Below are 25,779 nucleotides of genomic sequence, written 5' to 3'. Positions count from 1 at the left end.
ACTTCTTCGGTTTAATGCAGGCTCAACAACACTGTCACTGTGATCACACATCAGTAACTAAGTCTCTATTGAGCAGGTGCTCAGAGGCCAGGCCAGAGCCCATTTGGAGGTTTGGTAGCCCTGTGCCTACTCAGTGCTCAGAATGGAGATTTAGGGCCATTTTGTGAATATCGATACATATGTGGCTGATCTAGATGTGGAGAGCTGGTGGCCCATCAACAGGGGAGCAAGAGTTCCTGTATGCACCTGGCTAGAGTGAGCCCAGGACTCTGATCAGATGACTTAAGCTGATAACAAGTTGACCCTTCAGGATCACAAAGGACGAGGTTTGTGGGGCAACTTGGAAACAGATCCAGAGCTCAGTAGAAACATCCAGGTAGGGAACCTATGTGCCACCAAATGCCCCTGCCAGCCTGGGGCTCCCCCAAGAGAGTTGCTCAGCTTTACAGTTTATTGTTACCATGTCACCAGGACTTGGATACTGCTGAGAGGTTCCTATAAAATGAATTTTGTATACTGAAAGCAAATTAGTAGGATTCTGTATAAAATTAGAGGTATATTCCAAGAAGTCAAGAGAAAGACTTCCCAGTGAGTGGTTCCATCTGAAGGTTTTGGCTGAGAAAATGCTGAGATGGAAGCTGAACCTGTTTGTAACCTGCAGCATCACTGGAGGAGATGAGGAGTGTAGTCCCTACCTAGAAGTTCATTCTCCTTTTTAGCACTTTCTTAACTCTAGGGTCTGCCAACTACATTCTCTGCTTGTCTTTTTCTTCACTTTGTTTCCCTATGACTATGGAGTTTCTTGATCATGTACTAATATCTCGTTCATTGCTAACAGCTTCCTGCCCAAGCAGCAGTCATTTTCTTTCTACCTGGTGTTTTATAGTCAGCACAGGCATACCTCAGAGATGTTGTGGGTGCTTTGGTTCCAGACCACCACAATAAAGCAAGTATCTTATAAAGCGAGTTGTAATTTTTTTGCTGGTGGAGGGTCTTGCCTTCAATTTGTTAAAAAAAAAGAAAAAAGAAAAAGAAAAAAATGCAACATCTGTGAAATGCAATACAGCAAAGCACAATAAAACGAGGTCAGCCTGTGTTTATTTGAACTTCAGTTTTAGAATTTGGGATACCTGGGATTGTGTCGGGTATTAATAACAAAAACTGCATTCAGGAGAAATGTTTAAACTATTTAGGGAACCATTTCTTAGGGCCCAACTTTGCATACCCACAGCAGACAAGCCTATAGAGCAGCACACATGGTGCTGGGGGAAGGAAGGAGACTGAAGTCCAAGTGTCCACTTTCTGGCTCTGGGAATTTATGCAGCTCACTTAAGGGAGGGAAGAGAAGTCAGCTGAATTCATTATACTTACAAATAATTCACAAGGCTTTAGAAAGAAGAAAATTAACCATATAAATAAAAATTCTCACTAATAATAACAGTTTAAACTGCCTGCCAACCCTGGTGAGCGCAAGACAGAGACAGAGCAGTGCCAAGTACAGGAGATGCTATATAGTGTGGCTCAGCATGAACAAGCGTGGGGGCTACAAGTGGGGGCTCTGGAATACACTGCCTGCCTATTAGCTGTGGGACCCCGGGAAAGTCACTTAATTGGTCTGGGCCTTGATTCCTTATCTGTAAAATAAAGATGATAACAATAATACTTAGTAACAGGGTTGTTGTGGAGACTAATAAATACTTTAAAGTGCTTATTACAGTGCCTGGCGCATGGTAAGAACTCCATAAATGTTACCAGTTATTATCCGCAGCATGGCACAAATGTCCCTTCTGCCCCTAACACACATATCTCCCCACTCACCACATAATGCTGTACCCTTCAGGTATTTGAAGATACGCTCTAGGTCTAGGAACTCTTGTGTTTTTTGAGGGCTTTTTCTTTTCCCACTTTTAAGTAATTACACCCCACAAAGAGAGGCAGCAGAAGGCTTTTCCCACTGGAGTCAAAGTGACTCACTGAAAAGGCCACATTCTTCCCAAGGAAAGCCCAGTGGGAATACTCCATGATGGAGCCACCTGGGTTTTAGGCTATGCTGGAACCTCACTCACCCTGGCCAAGACTCTGTTTGCAGGAGCTCTCATGGGAAGATTAGGGGTCACTCAGCTAGTGGTTGCCAGCTCATGTCCTCTGCTATTTGGCTGGGTGCAGTCAATGGCTTTAATTACTTATTTTTCCTCCCTACGAACCTACTTATTTGCTGTCATTTTAGTCAGAATACTGTCATCCTTGGCTTTTTAATCTTTTTTTCTTATGATTTAAGCTTTAAAAAAAAATTATCTACAACTTTTCAGGGACTTGCCACTCAGTAAATGGAAAGACAAGTATACTGAGCCAGTCCTGGGGCCAGCCTCCCACTGTGCCGTGTGCTTTACATGCATTGGTTCGCTTAATTCTCACTTCAACCCTGGGAGGTATAATATTTATTAGCCCTACTTTTTAGGTAAGAAAACTGAAATTCAGAAAGGTGAAGGAATTTACCCATAATTAAGAAGTAATGGAGCTAAAATTCAACTTGAGGTCTGCCTGACTCCAGAGCCTACTTTTGTCTTTAATATCCATCATTATTACGCAAGTTAAATTTTATTACATTCTCCTTATAAAATATTAAAGCACTATAGGCAAAGCTAAAGAAAGTTTGGACCTCCCCTCACCACGTCAATGCCTTCCCCACGTTTCAGTTGTACGCTCTTCTTCACTACCTCATCTATAAAATAGGTGTGATAATACCCATTCTATCTACCTTACGCAATGTTTTAGGGATCAAATGAGATAATGGACAAAGGCATTTCATAAACTTTATAGCCCTCTGTATATGCTTATTGTTAGTGGCAGCATAGTAACATACATTATATAAGGCCCTCTGTTGAGAGTATTATTTAGTTTAAACCTTTGTTTCTGGATATTAATAGAATCTCAAGCTTCTAAATTACTCTACAAGGCCCAGCCCTGAGCCTGTCAGTTGGGACCTGTGTGGTATTTATAGGGCTAGGCTGCAGAATCACAGTTCTCCAGTAGGTGTCACCCTCTACCAGATCACATCCACCAAACCTTTTGTACAGGCCTCCAGAGTCCATTCCATACTTTTTAGGTAACGTTAAGGGTGGACCAGTGGTGTGGGATTCTCCTGAAAAAGTTAGTAAGGGGCAGAGCACTCAGGAAGCTAGGCCAGTGAGGCCCAGCCTCTACCTGAGGGAGCGCGCAGGAGAGCCCAGAGCATGAACCATGCCTTCCCAGGGTGATTTAGGCTATATGGGTATCCAGGAGCTCTCCACTGTAGGAGACTCCCGAGTGACTGGCTATGCCTGCATGGGTCAGGGATGGCTTCACAGAGAAGGTGACAACTGAGATGGGTCCTGAGGGGTGAGAAATAATCTTCCAAGCTAAGGAAGTAGGAAGGACATTCCAGGAGCATCCTGTTTGATGGGGCAGTGGGGGATGGGTGGGAAAAAGTATATTAGAATGGAGATGAGGCCAGATTGGTAAGGATATTGAGGGGTAATGAACCATAAAAGAGGTTGTTTCCCCCCCTCCCATTTGGGGTGGGCCAGTGGGGAGTCACCAGTAGATGTGTGGAAGATGAATTAGACAAGAAGAGACAGGCGGCAGGGAGGCTAGGAGGCTGTTGTTTAAAGTCTTAGCCAGCACAGGAGCAGTTGGTATTGGGAGGGAAGACAAAGAACTGCATGGGGCCTCATTAGATGTGGTGGGAGCAGGGGTTGTCACTGAAGGGATTAAAGCTGACTTCCAAGTTTCTAGCTTGAGCAACTAAGTGGAGGTGAAACCATTAGTTGGGACAGAAAACAGGAGAGAGCAGAATGTGAAAACAGGGAAAAGAAAATTTGTCCCTAGACACCTTGCATATGAGGTGCCTGTGAGACTGAGAATTCCATCCCCCAGTGGAGATGTCCAGTAGGCTCTTGTATATGGTGGCCTGGACCTGGCAAAGGAAGACAGAGTAGCAGCCAGAGGGCCACAGTATAATTTCTGGACTGTTTCTCTTTCTGTCCAATTTATTCAAAAGAGGCTCCCCAAGCCTGAGCCATTGGCAATCATGCATGTTTCAAATTGCTTCTCTCCCTACCTGCATGGCTAAAAACGTCTTTCTTTGATGCCCTGAGACCACACGATGTCTCGTAGTACAACCACCTTGGAATGGGGAATCCCCAGGCAGGCCCCTCCTCCTCATCTCTTCTCTAAGTCTGAACCTGTCTGCCAAAGAGGAGAGGTAGGAAAGGCAGGCCCCTAAAGATGTTTGTGTGCTGGGTGGGCCTAGCACGTGATGGGTTAGCCCAAAGAAGCCCAAGCTCTTTTAAGGAAAGCTGTTTGCCCCTTCCCTGTGTTTGTGTGTGCTTGTGTGCATCTATGCACATACATGCTTACATGTATTTGCCAACCCCCCAAATGGAGTAGGAGAGCAGGCAGGCCTGTGCCTGGCTGGTCTCCCTTTTTGCCATCACATGAGCAGTTCTGAGGATGTCCTATATAGAGTGCAGCCCCAAGGCAGGTGCATGTCTGGAGCTATGACACCAGCCCTCACTGACCTTTGGATAGTAATATTCACTTACTAGGGCTGCTGTAACAGAGGACCATAAACTCGGTGGCTAAAATAGCAGAAATTTATTCTTATAGCTCTGGAGGTCAGATGTCTATAATCAGTTGTCACTGGGCCACACTCCTTCTAGAGGCCCTAGGGGAGAATCTGTTCTTTGCCTCTTAGAGCTTCTGGTGGCTGCCAGCATGTCCTACCTTGTGGTGCATCATTCCAATCTCTGTGTGGTACACTGTCTCACCTCTTCCGTGTGTGTCAAATCTCCCTTTTACAAGGAGACATGTGATTACATTTAGGGTATATCCAGATAATCCAGGATCATCTTCCCATCTCAGAATCCTTAATTATACCTGAACAGTCTTTGCCATATCAGATTCCAGGGATGAGGACCTGGTATCTTTGAGGGTCATTAGTCAGCTGACTACAGGTATGGGAAAGTTCCTTCATTTGCCTCTTACCTCCAGCAAAGGAAGTAGGTACCAGTATCTCCATTTTAGCAATGAGAAAATTTTGCCAACTAAAGTGCCAACGTCTATTGGGAGACCTTGACCTATTGGTGAACCCCAGGCCTAAGAATTCATAACATTTTTTTCCCCTCTTTAATCCCCCCTTCCTTCCACCCCTGACCTATGGATGTCGCCGTTTCCCCTTAAGAACTGGATCTCTGAAGATGGGGTGTCTTCTCCCACATGCTCCCAGAAGCTGTACTCAGGGCCTGGTGCATCCGGCGCACTTGTGGGTGGGAGGGTGGGGGGAGCTGGCGCACCTGGGGCACAAACACAGGACCTCTGTGTGTAAAGCAGACGTGCTAACCACTACACTATGGAGCCACCCTCATAACATTTTTTAAACATATAAATTATATCCCCACTGTGGACAAAAAGGAGCCACATACTAAACCTGAAAAACTCAGGGGAGGCCTGCATGGTGGGCCCTAAAAACTCAAGAGACTGAAAGTAACCACATAGGATGGTCTGAACATAAAAATTTTTAACTAAAAGCAAGTCTTGGCTGGTAGTCACATCTTGTGCCTGTAGCTTTCTTGACAAAGGTCAACCTTTACCTTAAGTAAGCCTGTTGTTTTTTTGCATCTAAGATAACATATCCTTGGAATGTCAGAGTAATCCCTTTTTTCTAGGCCCCTCAGGGCACAACCAACCCATTGCACCAGAGCCCTTCATGGTTATCTCATCCCCCACATACCATCTCTATGTGTTGTAAATGTAAATTCTTAACTTTCCTCTACCCACCAATGTAAAAAGAAGTGTGTGTCCCTCCGTTTTACTTTTTATCCATTCCCAGAGATCTCCCCACTTTGCTTTCTCCTGCCCCCTCAACCTACCACCAATGAACCCTCCTGATGTCTTCTCCTGATTCTAAGGTATAAAATAAGCTGCAAAACTGCCATTCTCCGGAGCATTTTCTTAATCCGTTGTGATTTTGCTTCCTTGGAAATTGTCAGTTTGGTTCAAATAAACTCATTAAAATTCTCTACGGGTTTGGACATTCCTTACATCGACACCTCTCCACCCCGTTAAAAAAAAAAAAAAAAAAAAAGATGGAGGTACATTTAATCAAGGAGATAATTTAAACCTCTGCACTGGGTGAGCCTGTTGGTTCATCTGGCCCTGCTCCCACTCAGGTGTCAGTGTTGGAGGATGAGGAAATGGGGGCATGCTTCCTTCCTGTGTCCCATCCGTCCCACTCCTCTCACCCCTGTATTTGGGTTCACTCTGTGGAAATGAGTCAGTAGAAGGGACTATGGGACCCCGGCACAGCAGAACAGACCAGGGCAGTCCCTCCTGGCTTCCCCGGCTGGAGCACAGCAGGGGAAGAGCTGGGCTTGCGTGGGCAGCGCTGCGGATTGGGGCAGGAGAGTCAGTCTGCAGTCCAGACTTGGAGGTTAGACAGAGAGACCTGGGCCCAGAAAGTCCTTAACCTGAAGCTAGGGGACCCCTGACTGACTCCAGAGCCAAGAAATGAAAATAACCGCAATGAAAGCCCCTTATATCCTGTCTTTTATATCATCTTTTATATCAAGGTGTTCTCAGACGCCCCTAAGAAGCAGGGAAACAGTCCCTATTTCATAGATTGAGAACTCAAATGTGAAGGGGCAGGGGCTGCCCTAGTCAGCCCGGTTATCAACATGGGCTACTGACCAGGGCTGCCTTCCCCACCCCTTGGTGTGAGCCAGAGGGCGGGGGTTGTGGAGGGGGCCCATGGCTCCTTCATTGGAAAGAATTTCAGAGACTGGATGCTCTGTGGCAGCATGGGAAGCTCTTGTTGGCTTGGGGCTGCACTGTCCTTATTGAGGTTTCTCCTGCCCCCATTCCCTGCCAGGTATGTGACCTGGGGCAAATCACTCCCCTTCTCTGGGCCTGTTTCTCACCTGTTGGGTAACACAGGGTTGGTGTAAGTGGTCTCACGTCTCGTTGACTCGGCTGTGCCCCAAACCTTCCTGCTCATCTGAAGACTTGAAGCAGTCTGTGCTGCTGAAACCAGAGCCTTGGGCCTCTAGCTTTTTCTGGTGATTGCCCCAAAATAGCGTTTGCCCGCAGTCCTTTTCCGCCACTAGCTGTGTTCCCTACAGAGAGGAGTGCCTGCCTCCTATTTCTGTAAAGGCAGATTAGACACCGAGTACGGAATGGAAGACTGGGGATTCTGGCTTGAGAGAAAGGAACTCTGCAGCCGGAGCCGACATCATTTGGAAGCCACTTTCCCTCACTCCACAAAGGGCTGGCTCTGGCTCACTCGTAGGGACCTCGGCTTCCGCGGATACCTGTTCCACTTCCTTCATCCGCCCATCTGTTGGCAGACCCCAGACTCATCTGGGCGTCCCCTCCGGATCAGCCTCGGGAGGCAGACAACTGGCCTGAATTCCGCCTTTGTCCAGGGAAGCCAAGTGGGGAGGGGCGAGCAGACCCCCTGCCCCCACTGGAATGTCGGCTCGCGGCGCCCCCCAGCTCTCCCTCCTTCTCAGCCGCCTCCCCCACTCACTTCCTGAGTCCCACTGATCCCACCACCAAACGCACACACACACACACACTCACGCTCACACTTCCTGGCGGGCCCGGCGGCCTCGCTCGCGGCTCCGCGATCCAGGCCACTGGGGCTTGGGGGAGTAGCGACCTTTTGTTATTCAAATCACACCCTAGCCGTGCTTCGGGCGGTGGGCTCCGACGCCGGGAATCTGTCCACTGGTTCCCCTACCCAGGCTTCCCACCCCCACCGGGGCTCCCCCAGCTGATTTTGGGATTCCCGGGGCCGCCCGCGGGGCCGCGCCTCCCCCGCCCCTGGTGCGCGCTGCGGCTCCGCGCTCGGCCCCCTCCCCCCTCCCCGCCTCCCCTCCCCCTCCCCTTCCCTCCCTCTCCCCTTCCTTTCTCGGGTCCAGCTTCGGTCCTGCCGCCGCTGCCGCCGCCGCCGCCTTCCCCGGTCCGCGGGAGCCTTGCCGGCCGCCCTCCCCACAGCATGGCACCATCGGGGCTGGATTAGCCGGGAGCAGCATTTGGGGGAAGCGAGATCTCAAGGGGTGGGGGGTGCCCTGCAGCCTCGGTCATGGATGTGAGCAAGATGGTAAGTGAAGAGCAAGGGCTCTGTCCTGGAGCCTCGCCCGCCTGTCCCCCCTTCCCTCTCTCTTTCCCCTTCCCAGTCAGCTTGATCCATTGAAAGTTTCTGGATTGTTGATCCTGCCTGTTGGCCCCAACTCCAGACGTGCTGGAGGAGGGAGCCCGGCCAGGATCCTGGAGGCGGCTGGCGGACAGGGATGGGGCTCCCGGGTTCCCGCCGCGCGGCCGCCGGGGCTGCCCGGGAGAGTTCGCTGGACTCTAGGGGGAGAGAGCATGGCTGCGGGAAGGGGGCTTGTCCCATCCCCTCCAGAGCTTCTGCGTGCACACCTATTTGAGATTTATGGGAAGATTTTTGGACTGAGCGAGCGAGCAGCGGGGCACAGGTGGCCTGGGAGGGCAGTGCTAGGGCTTTAACCATCCTAGAAGAGAGGGCAGGAATGGTATCCTCGTCATAGATGGGGGATGTCCTAGATTTACCGCTTGTAGACTCCAGCTGTCTGGGCCTGGGGAGCAGCACACTTTTCCCTGTTGAGCATCTGACTCTGTGGAGGGGGCTGATTCCGCCTTCAGGGCAGCCCTTCACCCCCAGGAACACAGTGGGACCTGAATACATTGTTCCTAAATCGATTAGGAGCACCCTTGGGAGTTACAGGGTGTGATTTGGGGAATCTGAAGGGAGGGGGGTCTCTGGGAGCACTTGTAGGCCTGGGGCAGGTTTTCCCAGTGGTCAGGATTGGCTCCCACTCTAAAGATTTAAGCTTATGCCCTTGAGATCACTACCACCTTGACCCTGGCTTTAGACCAAGGTGATCTGTCCCCCACCTCTACATGTCTTATAAACTTTGAGGGCCCGTGTGTCAGGCTAGAGAGACACCCTATGACGGGCTGTGCTTCAGTGGAAAGAAACTGGGTTGGGGTGCTTCTGTGTGTCTGGGGAGGGGGTCTGGTTCTACCTGTATCTTAGGGATAAGGAGATACTGGAATGAATGAGTTCATCTTGTACAGAATTAGTCTTGTTTTTCCAAAGAGTGCCCTTTTGAAGCAACTGTCTCTGTGGAAAAGGCAGGTAAGTTCCTGGCCCAGACAGGCCTTTGGCGTTCAGTCTTGGCTGGGGGGACAGTGGCAAGGGGAACAGATGATAGGTGAGAATCATTTCTTCCCATGGCTGGAGACCTGTCTCAGACTGACTGAATGCTGCCCCTGGGAGGAGGGGCCTCCTTGCTGCCGGTCTTTGAATGAGGATGTGTATCTCCTCATGGTTGGGCAATGCTAAGAGGCTGGACTATCATTGTCTATGTGTGAACCATGAAAGATAACTTTCTTTGGGTGACTATTAGAACTGCCCTTCTTAAAAAAAATTAAAAAAAAAAACTTCTATGGGGGTGAGGAGGTAGAAAACTGACCAGCAGCCAGGCCATTTCCTAGAGGTATCTTAGAAAGATCAGAGAGTCACCTGTCTGGGCTAGAGACTTGAAGCTCTAGTCCAATGGCTGCCAGACAATTAGCTATCAGTGCAGTCCCAGTCAGAAGGCCACAGCTCCAAGGGCCATGGGAGTCTGAGAAGGGACTTGGGCAGCAGAGTTCAGAGGTTCAGAGTAGTCTTAAGCAGGCTCTTCAAGTCTGGGTGGTGTTGGCTCTGCTGAGAACAGTGGGGGGCATTGCCTGTTGAGAGAGTCACAGGAAGAGGAATGGGCAGAGCACATTGGGTAAGGAGGACATCTGGCTGGGACAGAGGTTTGAGATAGGAAATGTTGAGATCATTGGTTGAGACCAGAGCAGAAAGGCCCTGAATTCCAGCCAAGGTATTCCAACCTTGACTTGTAGGCACTCAGTAACCTTTGGAGAATTTTGGGCACAGGAAAAATAAATGTATTGCCTCTTTTCTCTTTTAGCTTGGGGTCCAAACAAAAGTGATATTAGATTCTCATTAATTATTGAGCAAGTAAGTGCCCAGCCCAGAAACTATTGTCTTCAGCTCTTTGTAAAGAGCACAAACCCTGGACCTTACAGCAAGTAAAACCTTACCCACCCCAGGGAACTAGCACTTGCTTCCCAATCCTTTATAGGCCCAAAGTACCTTCTGTTCTGATGATTAAAGAAGCCCCATCTCCAATTTAAGGTCTTTACTCTTGGAGGCCCTTGAATCCAGGGTTGACCTCAAACCTAGCATTTCAGCCATATCTTCTGCAGAGTCCAACATCAGCCTTGGGGGTTTCTATAGCTTATCTCTGAATGAGAAAAGCAGATTATAGTTCAGCCAACTCCCTTCAAGCTTTTGAGTAAGTTTCTTAACCTCTTAGCCTCATCTATAAAGTGAGAACAATAATACAGGTACACCTCGTTTTATTGTATTTCACTTTCTTGTGCTCCACAGAAATTGTGTGTGTGTGTTTTGTTTTGTTTTGTTTTTTTTTTTACAAATTGAAGGCTTGTGGCAACCCTGCATCAAGCAAATCCATTGGTAGCATTTTTAGCAATAAAATATTCTTAAACTAAGGTGTGTACATTGTTTTTTTAGACATGCTCTCGCATAGACTACCGTATAATGTAAACATAACTTTTATATGTACTGGGAAACCAAAAAATTTGTGACTTGCTTTAATGCTGTCACCTGGAACCAAACCCATACTGTCTCTGAGGTATGCCTGTACCTACCTGTCCTGAGCGTTCTCATGAAAGTTTGGAAATAATTTTTTTAAGGCACAGTCTTCCATACATGGTGGCTCTTATGATAATGATTGTCTCCAAAGTCTCATCTAAGATGACTTGATCTCCTCCACCCTCCAAACACTCACACCTTTTATTTTCTTGATTTGCCAAAAGAGCTGAGCATAGGCTGTATTTCAGTTGACTGCTCCTGGGACCAATTCTTGCACTTCTAGTTACCTTTCTGAATGAAGGTGCAAGTGACTGGAGAGAGTGGATTCACCAAGCTGCTTTGACTAATAAATTTTTGATGACACCAGCTATCTGCCCAAGGGAGAGCTGGTTTAACCCAGCTTTCAGGGGTAAAATGCAGATGCCTTTAGGGGGCTGATGATGGAGTCTGTGCTTTACTTAACCCAGAGAATACAGTGCTGAAACTTGGGGGCAGAGTCAACACTGTCAGTTCTTATAAAAAAGAACATATAATTTTTATAATGATTTATATTTGCACAGTGCTTTACAGCTTACAAACATTTTCACACCTCTTCATGTTTATTACAACCTGTGAAGAAGGCAGGGCAGAAGTAATTAGCCACATTTTACAGGTAAGAAAATTAAGGTTCACCAAAGTGAAGCCCCAGATCCCATATAAATGGAGAAACCAGGTCTTGTACCCAGTTCTTCAGATCACCAAACGTACAGTATGGTGACAAACAGTAAGAAAAAGATTGCGTGACTAGCTCTAGAAGGGACACAAGCTAATCTAAAAAGATGAGCTGGGTGGTGGCCTTTGGCCTCTGGGTCCCCCAGGGGAGAAGATCCAGGAAAAAGGAATTAGCACCTGTCTATATGTGAACTATGCACCTCGTCAATCACCTACTCCTGTTTTTAAAACTTGGAGTTTCTTCATGAATCTTGGCTGCCCCCTTAAATGTTAGACACCTGACCCCTCAGATCCTCTAATCTAGCTTACACGGCAGGAGGATGGGAGGAGCGCAGAAAAGGTGTTTCATATGTTCTGAGTAAATGATAATGATGGTTGGGCAGGAAAATAGTTCAGGTCAATCTGTCACTGTTGTGTGTATTTGCTCAGTTGAGTTGGGTGTGTGAGAAGGAAATACTGAGCTGGGGAGATCCCAGTGTAGAATGATGCCAAAGGCTTCTACTGAGAGCCCGCATCTGCTAACAGCTGTGGAAAGGAGGGCGTCCTCCCTCTTAGGGTCTGAGCTAAATAATCAGTTAAAGCTGGGTGTGGATGACCAGCTGGGTGAAACCAGAGCAGTATTTTTAGCCCTGAGTCACAAAATCAGTTCAGTGAGTTGCAGCCAGCATTTGAAAGAATGAAATAGATAAGAAAACATCCAAGTGTATTCCATATAAGGAGGTAAGCATTAGTTTGTGAAACTGGTTTTGGTTGTATATACATACACACACACACACACAAGTAAGGAATGGCCTTGTAAAATGTATTTTTTACTATCATCGGTCAAAAAAGTTTCGAGGTCTCAGACCTGGAGGGTAAGGAGGATGTCAGCCTCGTGAGGAGACTGCAGAGGGCCAGCTGATCACTGTCTGACTCAGGGCTGTCAGGAGGAAGAGGTCTTTTACCACTCCACGCGGCTCTGGGAGGTAGGATTTGTTTTCTAAAGGTGGCAGTTATGGGGTGGCCAGGATTTCTCCACACCAGAGCCATTCTATGACAGAATCAACTCCCTGAAAAGGGAGAAAGCCTTTCTGGTCATTGAAGCTGCTCATGGACCCTGGAGAACATGGCCCCCAAGTCCTTGCTAATCTGGAGGCTCTAGCTTGGCCTTCAGGCTTTGGGAATGGCCTTCAGAAGCTGCTCAGCCTGAACCCACAATGTGTGGGTTCACAACCAAGGTCTAGTGTGGTTGGCCTGGTGTGAAAGGCAGCTCATTTGAATACTAGGGAGCAGTTCCAGAGAAATGAGTCGGCATGTCCTGGCTTTGTGCATCACCCGCCATGATTTCTAAAACTTAGCAGAGCATCATGGATCAGCCGCCTTCTTCATCCAGCCCCTGGAGTAAGGTCTCATAGATGACATGGGCATCAGCCAAGCGCCAGTGGGGAAGGAAATCTGTAATTTGCCTCCTTTAAAAATGCTTAGGAAAAAAAGGTTTTGACTTACCATATGACTGCTATTTCTATTGTCACTAATCACTAAGATTTTATCCTACCAAGATGAGGTTCAGTTCCATTCAGGCACATTGGATACTTGCTTTTATGCGCAGGCCCCTGATTGTGCGTATTATGATGTTAGGTATCCAGAACCACAGATGGCCGAGCTGTCCATTGAAAGGCTTAGAGAGGGAGACAGAGATTGCCGTTAAATGCGTTGACTGGGATGACACATAGACTTTTGTAATTGACAGAAAGCTCTTACCTGGATTATATTCTCCCTCAAAACAGCCTTGAGAAGCAGGATTTAGTGTCCTCAGAGGCCCCTCCAAGTAATCCTGCCAGTCAGGGTCTAAGTTCAGATACAAATGTAGGTTTTAAGACAGCCCAGTGCACAGACAACCCCCCCTCCCTGCTGTCTTCCCCCTAAGCCCTCTTCCACCCCAAACACACAAACACAGCTGGGTGATTTTCTTGAAGAGAACATCCAGGGGCTATTTCCACTCTACCTTTTTGTCTCCTTTCTTGCCTGAGAGGTCCCAGTCCAAAGCCAGACAGGCACGTGGTCTGGCAGCTGTGTCTGAGCCAAAGGATTCTAGCAGCCAGACAAAATTCATGCTGCCCGGGGCCCCAAAGAAGTTAAGCCATAGGATTTTTAAGTAAAAAAAAATTCCCAGATCTCCTTTAGGTTTCCTGCTGTCCTAACAAGTCTTTGATCTGGAGGTGTTTCCTGTGGGCAAGTAGGATAGGACTAGAGAGTGGGAGGCTTTTTGTACATGTGAGTGGGAGCCAGTCAGAGTCCACAGTGCCATCCCCTGCACACAGAGGATCAGAGACATCTTCCGTGTCCTGAGGCCACGCTAGATGCTGATCAGGGGCTTCTAAGTCACATAAGCCAGAAGCTAAATCCTGATGCCGCCACTTGATGCTCTGGGACGACGGACAAGTTAGTTGACCTCGCTGTGCTCCAGCTTCCTCATCTCTCGGATGGATTGGTGTCTGTAGACTTGCAAGGGGTTGAGATGGTCTGTTTAAAGTTCTTGGTACATGGGGGAGGCACTTACTAAGCCACAACTACAATTGTTATTTTTACTTATTCATTTAGGCAACGAATAAAATCTTAAAACTTTTTAAAGGTTTTTTAAGAAGGTAGAATGTTCCTTCTTTCAGAATGACCTGTCTGCTGAATGGGCTCGGTCTAGTAGGGCAACCATACATGTTCTTAATAATTATAGTACATGTAATAAAATGCACAGAGTATATTTGAGGGGTGTGCTAGCATAGGAAGGCGTGGGATTAATGCCCTGGCACTAGAGGAAGGGCCTCATTGAGAAAGCTGAACAGGGGGGCTAAGGAAAAGAAGGGCATTCAAGGCAGAGAGATCACACGTGTGAAGGCACACGGCCATGAGACCACAGGTGAGTTCATGAACTATCTGCAGTTCATGCTAGGAGAGTAGGTGTAGTTCCTGATTCCAAGGGACTAGCAGAGTTCCTTGGACATGGGATCCTAATGTTTTCATATCTCAATGCTTCCTGGAAGAGGTGGTATGAAAGCTGTGTTTTAAGGAAGGGGAGAGTATTAATGACAACACATGATGCACAGTAGGTGTTGAATGAATGTATGAGGCGATGAGGGAAGACATTCCAGTGAGAGAGTGGTGCTATGTGCAGGTAAACGGATGTTGAGTAGGTTTGTTAGGAGCAAGGCCAAAGGAAAGAGAGGAGAGATGAGTGGGTGCAGGGTGTGAAGCTCAAGTTAAAAATAATCAGCAAGCGTCCAGCAGAACCAGAAAGCAAGGCTGTTTCCACTCGACAGGCTTGGATGTGCTCTTCTGGCCGACAGGCTTACACCTCCTGGTCCCAGTGCTGGAGATGGGCCTTACTGGTGCTAGAATAAGCGTGGGAGCTGCCAACTGTGGGTTGAGGGAAAGTTTTTTTTTTTGAAATGAACATTTCATTAACTTTCTATCATGACCTCTCTTGGGCACACTTGGTTCAGCCTCATTTTCTGAGACCTAAAATAGCTTTCTCTTGCTGGAGTTCTCTCAGGCCAGATTGTTTGGAAAGGACTCTCACCAAATCACTGCCTCCCTAGCCCCACTAGCTCAGACATCGATGTCAGCAGTCTTGGTGCCAGACAGTGATGTGGTATCAACCAGGGTCCTGGAGATCGTCTGTTTTGTTCTGTACAGATGTCAAGATGGCCCCCTAAGTCAGCAAATACTGAGGCCCTATGCTAGGCATGGAGGATATAAAAGAGAATGGGATCATTTGAAAACTCCTGTCTTTACCAAGGTAGAAGAGATAAATAATTATAATGTAGTGTGATAAGTGTTATATTAGAGATTTAAGGAAAGTCCTACAGAAACTCAGGCGTGAATAATTAATTCTGCCAGGTCGTATTGGAGGCAGGTTGGGGAAGGTGGCACTGCAGGCCATTCATTCATTCGGATCACAGCGAAGGAGCCCCGCCCCGTCCCCTTTCTCCAGGTGCTATTTAAGCACTTGGGGTGCTTCACTGAACCGAAGAGCCTTGCCTCGTGGAGCCGCACTCCTTAAATATGTGTGTGGGGGGCGGGGGGAGAGGGGAGAAGGCTAGATAATACCAATAAATGTAAATGAGTAAAATTGTATAGAATGTTGGAAGGTGGTGAGTAAGCGATCCGGAAACAGGGAAGGGAGGGTGCAAAAGTGGCTGCGATTGCCCTCAGGATGCTATGGTAAGAACTGTTTAAAGAGGGGTGGGCCAGTCATGCCTAGCATAGGTTTTCCTTAGCCGCTAGTGGTTCCTGGGCCCCCCATTCTTGGCCTGTTCTTGGCTTATGATCTGGCTGAAACTGCATCCCAGTGCAGCTCCAGCTTGTTGCTAAGAGTTGCCTGAATATGGACCTCAGGGAACCTACCTTGTGCCCCAGTTGCCCTGTGCTGTTTTCCTGCAGGCTGTTCAACTTTGAATGCAGGAGTCAGCCATACTTTAGAGAGAGTGCTGCAAACTCACCAGTTCCTCCCAGATTTCATAGAAATTGGAGGGAAGACACTGCCTCTCATTTCCAAAAAATCTTCATTAAAGGAGCTGAGTGTCAATTGAGCAGTTCTCGAGCTATGGTCCTGGGGGTGGACTTGGTGCCATTAACAATTTAGGAGGCCCTTTCAGGTAACATCAGGTAGAATGAGGGTGGAACAGGAGAGCACCTTGGTTCATATCACATTCCATTCTCAGAAAAGCATGATTTTGACTCACATTCAAGGTGAAGAAACAGGCTCAGAGAAGTCACACAGCAGGCAGGACCCATCATTTGAACTCTGGGTTTTTTCTATGGCAGCTTTTTGACCACACTTTGGCTTCTCAGCCCGCAAGGGGAGACCCCCCATGAGTACACTGACCTCTGATGCTGTAATTCAGTGTAGGGGCTGGGGCTCCTGCCCTTCGAGTACATCTTACTAGGTAACGGTTGTCATTGGCAGCTGCAATAAGGAAAACATTTAACTATTTTTCAGAAACTTTGACAAAGTAAAAAAAGAAAGATTAGATACACTCCTGCCATCCAAAACTATTACTAACAATTTAGCAATAGAGCCTTACAGACTTTCTTCTTTGTGTGTATATGTATGTATGTACACACACACATGCATTCGCGCTAGGTTGAACCATACGAAACTGCTGTTATGTAGGTCAAAAAATGGCCAAATTTTCGCACGATTCAACAAACTACAAGCATATACACACATATTTAAACAAAATGGGGCCATCCCATAATACAGTTTTATAAATGCTTATTTTATGGTTACATTATGCCATAGACCTAGAAATAGTGTATCAGAGCGGTCAAAGGCCTGGGTTCTGGGATTTAAGTTTTGTTTCCACTGCTTGTTCACCTGGGCAGGTGACTGAGGCTCCTTGTGTGGATTTTCTCCTTGTATAGTGATCACAGTATCCTATATATAGGGTTGTCGTGAGGGTACAGGAGTTAGTATGTATGTGAACCAGTGCCTGGTCCATGGCCAGCATTCAGTCACTATGAGCAGTTACTACCATATTTCCAGGTGAGTACAGACGATGTATCATTTCTTTGCAATCTGTCCCCTTAATAGACTTTTAGCTTTAACCATTTTCCACAGTTGAAGTAACATCCTGTACACATATCTATCCATTGACTGCTTTACATTTTAAGGACTTGAGCTTTAGGGTTTGGCTTTTAAGAATTATTTTTATTGACGGCACGTACGTGGAAAGATTGCTTGGACTATTCTCTCTTCTGTTCCCCTATAACTATAAATTAGGCTCTCTGGTCCTTGCTTCCTCTTTGCTTTTTTCATACTCCTGGCAACACTGACAGCTCACGAGTTCCCACACTGGGCATTTGTTTCCACTTCTGTGCCTTGGTGCTGGCCTCTCCCCCTGAACACCCCCGCAGGCCCCTTCTCCTAGCCGGCTCATCGCATTGGACGGTTCTTCCTCCAGGGAAGAACAGCCATACCCAGCCAACCCTTCGGCCTTGGTTAGATGCCCACCCTCAGACCCCCTTGCACGCTGCACTCGTCAGTGTCTTCTCTAACTGGCTGCATACACAGTGCCACCATCTTTCTTCCCATCTAGACTGTACTCCTTGAAGCTGGGACTGACGTCTTACTCACCTTTGAGTTAACTTAGTACAACACTTGGCACATAGGTACTCAATATGTTTGGTGGGTGCATTTAATGAATGAATAAAATCATGACCGACTAATTAATAGCAGGGCTTAAATAAGTAGAGATGGTTTGGGGAGGATGGTTAATCCAAGTTATAGGGGTGGCATGTAGCAAAGGCACGAGTGAGCCCTTGGACATGTCTGGCATGGCTGGAGCTATGCTTTAGGAAGAGATCAGGCCATGTTGTGACCACCAGGATCTGGTAGCCCAGAGAACAGAAGAATGTTAGGCCTGGACACCCAGTGGGGGTTCACCCTGCCAGAGGCTCTTTGAGTGACTCTGTCCATACCCCTGTGCTTCTCTTGAACCTCATGACTCTTCCCCTAAGGAAGGGCTCTCCTTTACCCTCGAGAAACAGAAGTGAGAGTTCCTCACTGCTCTCTTTTCTGAGGAAGTCCAGCATGGCCATACAGCTGATGATGAAATCCACCTCTGGAATTAGCAACCACCCCTCAATAGTTTAGCAAATCCTCAGGATTTACTTCCTGTTTCCAGAGCTGGAAATATCCATCAGGGCGCCTGCCTGCCAGCTGGGACATTTCATGACCTCCTGAGGGTGAACAGACCCTGCACTGCTCATCCACTTTCTTTTCTTTACCCTGACCTGAGATCAAGTGAGGTCTGTGCTTTGGTTGTGTATCAATAAGGACTTCAATTACTGGAACCTAGCTAGGGCCTGAAGTTGACCTGAGTCTTCACTTAGTGGAAATGAGTCTGAATTATCCCAGGCCTGTAAGGGTATGGTTGGGATTGATGGGCCTGAACCCGGAGTGAGATCTTGGTTCACGTTGTGGTTCTGCTACTTACTAGCTGGGTCAGCTAGCTAGCCAGGCATCACGACTAGATAGGCAAATCACTTAACCCTTCTCAGTCTGTTTCCCCATCTTGTAGATGGAATTAGCAATCCCAGTGTTACTGTAAGGGTTAAATGAAATAATGTGGTCAAAAGAATCTGGGATCTATTACAGGCCAGAAGAGGTTAATTGAATTAGAGAATGAGAGCCTGAACACAGTGACGTGGAGACTATTCAGTCTGTTTTTGGTAAGGAAATTGAGATCTGAAAGGATGGAGGGTAGTATTTGAGGAAGAAGAAAGTCGAGAGAGCTGAGAGAGAGTCTGCATATTTTGTCTTATACTTCCTCTGCTTCTCCCAGACTCCTGTCCTGCCCACCCCCTCCCCACGCTCCTCCCCCTCCCACTCCTCCTAACTTACACATCTATTTCCAAGTCCCTAGACCTCTTTTCCCAAAGCAAGCACCATAATTTCCATCTCTCCTTCCTGAAAGGCCTCATTGGAGAAGAAGGAGTGACCAAGTGTATCTAAGTATTGATTCTGTAAAGGTCCAGTCAGTTTTAAAGCTGGAAAGGCCATGACTAAGAAGGGAAGAGTTGGTGTGAAGAAAAGTGGAAGGGATGGGGGAGAACTGGCCCAGCGGAGGAAGCAGAGGGTTGGCTTAATTTCTTCAAGTTGCAGTGGAATGGGCCTTGGGTGCTATTCCTTGGCAGGCCTCTGCATCCCCTAGTCCAGGGTTCCCCAGCCCCCAGGCTACAGACCAGTACTGGTCCATGACCTGTTAGGAACCTGGCTGCACTGCAGGAGGAGAGCAGTGGGCAAGAGAGCAAAGCTTCATCTGCATTTGCAATTGCTCCCCAGCACTAGCATCACCTCCTCAGCTCCACCTCAGATCATCAGGCATTAGATTCTCATAGAAGTACTGGTCCCTGGTGCCAAAAATGTTGGGAACCACTACCCTAGTCCATTCAGCCCACCATTTTCCTATTCATGCAGCCTCCTCCCCCACCCTCACTCTCAGCCCATGACCTTGCTTCCTCTTCCACTGTGAAATTAGATGACATGCAAAACCGAGAAGGCTTGCATGTCTGCTTGTACCTGTGTCCATACTCTGTGACCTGGCCTGTTACTCTAACAAGGTGGCTGCCTCCTGTTGTGTACTAGATTCCTTCCCCATTCCAGTGACTCTCCCTTCTCTCCCTACACACATATATAAACACATTATAATTTCTCCCATTTAAAACGAGGAAACCTAGACCACGCCTCCTTTCTCTACCTCCTCACCAGCACTTGCTGCCTCCATCTCCCCACCTCCCCTTTCATAAATCCCCCATCAGGCTCTCGCTTCTCTACCAGAAAGCCCTGGTAAAGGTCACCACGACATTCAACCCGATGGTCAGTTTCCAGCTCTTGTCCTGCTTGATCTATTGACAGCATCCAACACAATCAATCACTCCCAGTTGAAATTCATTTCTCTGTGTGGCTTCCAGAATACCACACTCTCCTGGTTTCCTCCTACCTCACGGACTGTTTCTTTTCTGTTCCCATTACTCATTCTCTTCTATCTCTCTTTCTTGAATGTGGGCTATCCTCAGGCTGTCCCCAAACTTTTGATCTGCACTCACTCCTTGGTGAACTTACTCATTTTTAAATCGCCTCTATATCCTAGTGCCTGCCAGACTGATACATCCATCCAGCTCAAACTTCTTCCAAATTCCAGGCTTGCATAGCCCACTGCTCATTCATAATTCCATTTGGAAATCTCATAGGCACCTCACATTTAACATGTTTGAAAACAAGCTCCTGTCTGCCCCACCCCAAACCTACCTCTTTCATGGTTCTTTCCATCTTGTTAATGGCAAGTCGGTCCCTCTAGCTGCTCTGGCAAATGATCGTGGTACCATCCTTGATTCCTTCCTCACACCCCACGTCCATAACATCAGCAAATCCTGTCGGTTCTACCTGCAAAATACATACAAAGTTGACCACATCTCAGCACCTCACCCTCAATCAGCCTGGTCTGAGCCATCATTCTCTCTGGCCTGAATTAATGTAGCAGCATCTTAATTGTCCTCTTTGCTTCCGTGCTGATCCCTGCAGTCTCTTCTCAGCACAGCAGCCTGATGGGGATTTTCTTTAAAAAGCGAGTTAGATCATGTTATCTTTTTGCGCAAAACCTCCCGGTGGCTCCTGTCTCAGAACAAAGGCTCTTCCTCACAGTGGCCCACAAGCCCCTTGCGATTTGGCCCCTCCCACCTCTGACCTCTTGGCTCCAGCCACACTTAACCTCTAGCCGTGCCTCATACCTGCCAGGTAGGTTCTGCCTAGAACTCTTCCCCCAGGTATCTGCCAAGCTTGCTTCCTCATCACTTTTAAATGTGTCCCTCTGTCACCTTCTGGAGCCGCCTTCCCTGACGTCCCTATCTTAGGTTATAACGCCAGCTCAGTAAGCCCCAGCACCACGGTCCGCCTTATTTGTATTCCGTAGCATCTGTCGCCTTCTCATGTGCTATATATTTTACTTGTTTACTTTCTCCCACTAGAACATAAGATGCATGGTGCCAGAGGCATTGTTATTTTTTCCACAGCTATATTCGTAGAGTGGGACCCAGCACATGATAGGCCTTTAACAAATATGTGTCGAATGAATAAGAGAACAGAAGAACTCAGAGCAGTATTCTCTGAGTCTAGCGAAGACCAAAAGAGATTTGAGTGGCCCTTAAGAATCTGTTAACCATAATCCGATAAAACATAAAAATAGGTGACAGAGAGCAGGGCTGGGTATCTTTTGGAATAAAATAGGTGACCATCTGTACTGGGCCAGTTCTATGGTTAGCTAGACTACATGGGAGGAGAGCTATTTTTCTGAGCCTGTGTAACATATGTGATTTTGTGTAAATCACACTTCTGTAAAAGGAATCCTATTTTAAATGTACTAGCAGAGATTGCTATTTAAAGGAATCTGATGCCAAATTCTTTTTAAAAATGAATAATAATTTCCTAATTTGTCCTTAGTATCCATTCCCTCACCCCACATTTATATTTACTTATATCAAAGGATGCCAGCCTGAGCCTAGAAGATCTCTTCATTTTCCATTTTTCCACTGTCTTTATTATTTCTGTTCTCTTTGTCCCCCTTCTTCCCCCTCTTCATTTCTGCTTTTTCTTTAGCTGAGTTTTTTTCTTAGACTCTGACAATGTTCTCTGTAACACAACCAGAATTAGAGTGCAATGAGTAATGGCTCCTTCGCAGACCAAATCAATCCAATCTAGGGGTGAAACGAAGGAATCTGTCGGGGGTGTGTGACTGCTACTGGGGTGCAGAGTCAGGTGCTCAGGCGATACTCGTGCACAGCCAGGTTTGAACACCACTGACCAAAAAGACAGCCGTGTCCTATTTGCTCTTCCCATATCCACGCCTACACGCTACAGCACTGACGAGGCTAGACCAGCATCCCTTTGGGGCTTGGTAGGTAGCTGGTGTGAAATTGGCTACAGACTGGTACAGAACTGGCTGATTTGTCTAGGGGCTGGAGTTCAGGGCTCAGGAATATTCCTTCCTAGTATATCACCTACCCTGAAGCAAGGTCCTGTAACCCAGTGCCTGATGAAGTTTTGTTCAGGTGCTTTCGAGAGTGTCTGCCTATAATGAACTTGAGTATCGGTCCCACCACCCAATCTCTGTTTCCTTTCAAGCGGGAATGGGTTCCTTGAGGGAACACAACTGTGCATTAAAGGTTCAGTGGAAGGTTTGTGAGTGACTAAGACCAGAACCTGCTTCCTTGAAAATAATAGAAAGTTGGTTTGTTTAGAGGTTGTTTGACCTTAGGTCGGGTCTTCTTTAGATACCACTCTAGGTTTTCCAAAAAACTTTATCCTTTGGGTTCTCACTAGACCAAAAGATTGTAGCATTTGCTAATAGGGCAGGTTGGACATTCTATAAGAAGGAGAGAAATCTACCTTTAAGACAACAAATGTGTTGAGGTCAGGGCAGAAGTTTACTAAATAAATTGGCTTTGGCTCAGAGCTCTGTTGTAACTGTATAAATAGTAAGCTGTAGAATGTGTGCCTGACTGAGAAAGGTGGGTGCCACTCCTCTGTATGGCTGACCTTTCTGAGCCCACTTGTTTATCTATAAAGTGTGCCCTCCTTCCCTTACAAGGTTTTCTCAGCATCAGTAAGATAGTGCATGTGAAAGCTCTTCGAAGATTGTGAAGAGCTAAACAAAAATGAGAAATCCTATTGTCATTATTATTCAAGCAAACTGTATTTACACATTTGAATGGACCAAAGCAGTGCATTGGGAATGTTTAGTGTTACAGAATTGTTTGTTGGAGTCAAATAAGACATCTTGTGTAAGATGGGGTTCAACTTATTTATAAACTACATTTGATGCAAATTGGATCACAATTGGGTAAAGACCACCGTCTGAAGAGAGAAATGAAACTGAAGGTTTGAGAGGGGTGTTGCTAAAGCCACATTGGAGAGTTCGGAATTCACAAGATCAGGAGCCACTCTAGATTTTTCCTCTTGGAGGATACATAGGAAAGTTATTCTTGCTACTTTATTTGGGTCAGTTGTGGTAGAGATTAGAAGTAGAGGGCCAGTTATATAGTAATATGGACGTGAGATAGGATTGTTTGCTGTAGAAATAGAACAAAAAGACATCTGAAGGATGTCTGGGGGAGAGGAGTAGCAGGCCTTGACATCATCTGGAGATGGCAAGTGCCTCCTGACTCATTCATTTGGCAGAGACACTCGCTGGAGTAGGGGGCTCTGGGAGGGTTACAGAGCCAGGGGATGGGTGCTTCCAATGCCCAGGGACCACCTGTCAGTCAGGCAGAGAAGACGAAACTAACGTCATAGTTAGAAATCTGGGAGGTGGAGAATGGTAGAGGGTGAAGAGGAGAAGAGGAAGTTGAGCAATGCTGGCGGTTTGGGGAGAGGTTTCAACTCTTGCACACCAGCTGTGTATCTGGTAAGCAAGCACATTGTGAAAGGCCTGTCCAAGGCCTGACTTTCTAGGCAGAGTGACTTCCCCAGATAGTAACCCTGATGAGTTATTAGTGCAACACCTGTGAACTTAGCATTGTAGTTCCGGTTCCTAGAGAAGTAATACTGAGGCTTCTTCTGTGACAAGCGAAACAGAACTGCAAGGAAGGGCGTGCCATTCTAAAGCCATGGCCCCTTGCAGGTGGGGGAAAAGGGAGAGGGGCCAGCTTTTCCTTTTCCATAAGACCTAGTGTCACAGTATCTAACTCTCATGCCCTATATTCCAAGACCTTCTGAAAGCCTCTGTGGGCACCCTGAGGATTGTCATAGTTCTCTTGTGGGCAGATACATGGTGTGTGGAGAAAAGGAGTAGATGTAAGACCCACGTGAGAAACCAGGCTGCTCAAGTCGATGGGTGACATGGGCATGGTTTTTAGGTGCAGACAAGAGTATAGGTGTTATGGTGATCTTTGCCTAAGGATGTGATGGGATGGCCTGGCTAAAGGGTGGTCTTAGGCATTCGTAGTGATAAATGACAGCAGTGAGAATGAGCCATGGAGATGGCAGAGATACTGAGCTCGCTGGCTTCTTCTCCAGGTCAGGAGGCATCAGGATGGGGTCTGCCTTTCTGTAATCATTTGCCCCCTTGCTGAATGATCTGGTTTGTGCCTTGTAATAAAAGTCCTTGAGAGCTTTGGGGTTACAGAACAGGATGGGGTGGGGGGCATCTTCCCGTGTAGTGGAAGAGAAAACGGGAGTATGAGGAGTGCATGATAGCGAGGGGACGGGTTGGCCCGGGAAGGCCTCTCAGAGGTTCGACAGTGTGTGGAGGTGTGGTTCAGGACGGAGGCTGCGTGCTCAGCTCTCTGACTTTGTCCCCCACGAATAAGAGGAGCCTTGGGACTGCTAATGATGGGGCAGTTGGGAGAAGGGTCTTGCTGTGTAGAAAGGGAGAGTGCTTTTCTAGGGATTCACAAGCATCCTGGATCATTTTCAGAGAAGGAAAGATAGGTATATTTGTCTCTGGCAAAAGAGATAGCCTTTGTAACCCCTCTGCTCCCAGTCTGGAAAGATCCTTTAATTCCTCGTCTCTCTGACCCTGTCAGGGGAAGGAGAACCAGTCATGGAGCTGCCATTCTAACTGGGGACACCAGTTAGAGTGGCCTGGAGGGAAGGAGGAAGATGAGGAGTTGTTCATGGTCCCTAGAGCCCCTCCGCTGAGCCCCGATCCCTGGAAGGGAGGGGATGTCCATTCTGTCCAGACTGTCTCCCAGTCCTCCCTACTCATTCTCTCTTACCCCTCCCCATGTAGGCTTTTCCCTCCATCATTCACCTACAGCAGCTCTTGCCCAGGTTAACAATACATTCTTGTCATACTAGGTGGCTAATTCTCAGTCCTCATCTCTGCTGCCCCTTCAGCAGGATATGACACTGTTGACAGCTTCCTCGAAACTGAAGCACTTTCTTTGCTGAGAGAGATAACCCCCACGCCCTCGATTCCCCTCCTGCCTTGCCACTGCTTCTTCTCAGTCTCCCTCCCCAGTTCCTCACCTTCCTCCCAGAATCATGGGATCATAGGGTTGAGGGGACCTCAAAAACCATCTGTGTAAACACACTCCTCTGATGGCTGAACACCTCTAGCCCAGGCAGAGTGTCGGTGCCCACCTTCCAAAGTCTCTTTATCCACCTCTCACTAAACCTGGCTTCTTTATTTTTAAGCTAGGTTTATTGAGATATAATTTATATACAGTAAAATTAACCATTGTTAGTGTACAGTTCTATGAGCTATAACAGTCACATACAATTAAGTAACCTTCACACAGTCAAGGGAGGTCCATCGCCCCCCAGAATTCCCTCATGCCCCTTTCGTAGTCACCCCTTCCCCCAATATCATCCCTAGCAACCACTGATCTGTTTTTTTATTGCTATAACCTGTCCAGAATGTCATATAGATGGAATCATGTAGTATGTGGCCTTTTGAGCCCGGCTTCTTTCATCTGACATAATACTTGTAAGAGTCATCACGTTGTCTGCATGAGTCAGCAGTTTGTTCCTTTTTATTGCTGAATAGCTTTCTGTGGTATGGCTGTACCGCAGTTTATTCATCTGTCCCCAGGCTGAAAGACATTGGAATTGTTTCCAGTTTGTGGAGATGATGAATCCAGAACCTGGCTTCTTTTATTACTCACTCAAGTGGCCCATTCTAGCCCTACGACTTTCCATTTCACAGGTTTTGGAAACTGAGATATTTGAAGACAGCTGTGCCCTTTCTTCCCCATCGCTCCTCCCACCATCACTTTCCCTGATTTCTGTTCTCTTATCTGACCCTCTGTGGTTCACCATCCTAGTTGGTTTCCTTTGCACATGCCCATTTTATACAAAT

The 25,779-nt window shown here is 47.2% G+C and overlaps 1 protein-coding gene across 3 annotated transcripts in view; it reads left to right on the top strand.

The window, feature by feature from the left end:
- HIP1 (huntingtin interacting protein 1) overlaps positions 1-25,779 on the top strand; it is a 123,569-nt gene that overhangs the window by 44,161 nt on the left and 53,629 nt on the right. The window contains exon 1 of one of the 3 annotated variants that reach the window (XM_016146558.2): positions 7,958-8,140. The exons of the other annotated variants lie outside the window; for them this stretch is intronic. Within the exon in view, the coding sequence (XP_016002044.2) occupies positions 8,123-8,140 (18 nt within the window). The 5' untranslated portion in view covers positions 7,958-8,122. Of the gene's footprint in view, positions 1-7,957; positions 8,141-25,779 lie in introns of those variants that run through there. 3 annotated transcript variants of the gene reach the window in all.

Source organism: Rousettus aegyptiacus, unplaced genomic scaffold, assembly GCF_014176215.1.
Source record: "Rousettus aegyptiacus isolate mRouAeg1 unplaced genomic scaffold, mRouAeg1.p scaffold_m13_p_8, whole genome shotgun sequence".
Classification (NCBI taxonomy): Eukaryota; Metazoa; Chordata; class Mammalia; order Chiroptera; family Pteropodidae; genus Rousettus; species Rousettus aegyptiacus.
This window is presented reverse-complemented; position numbering and strand designations above follow the sequence as displayed.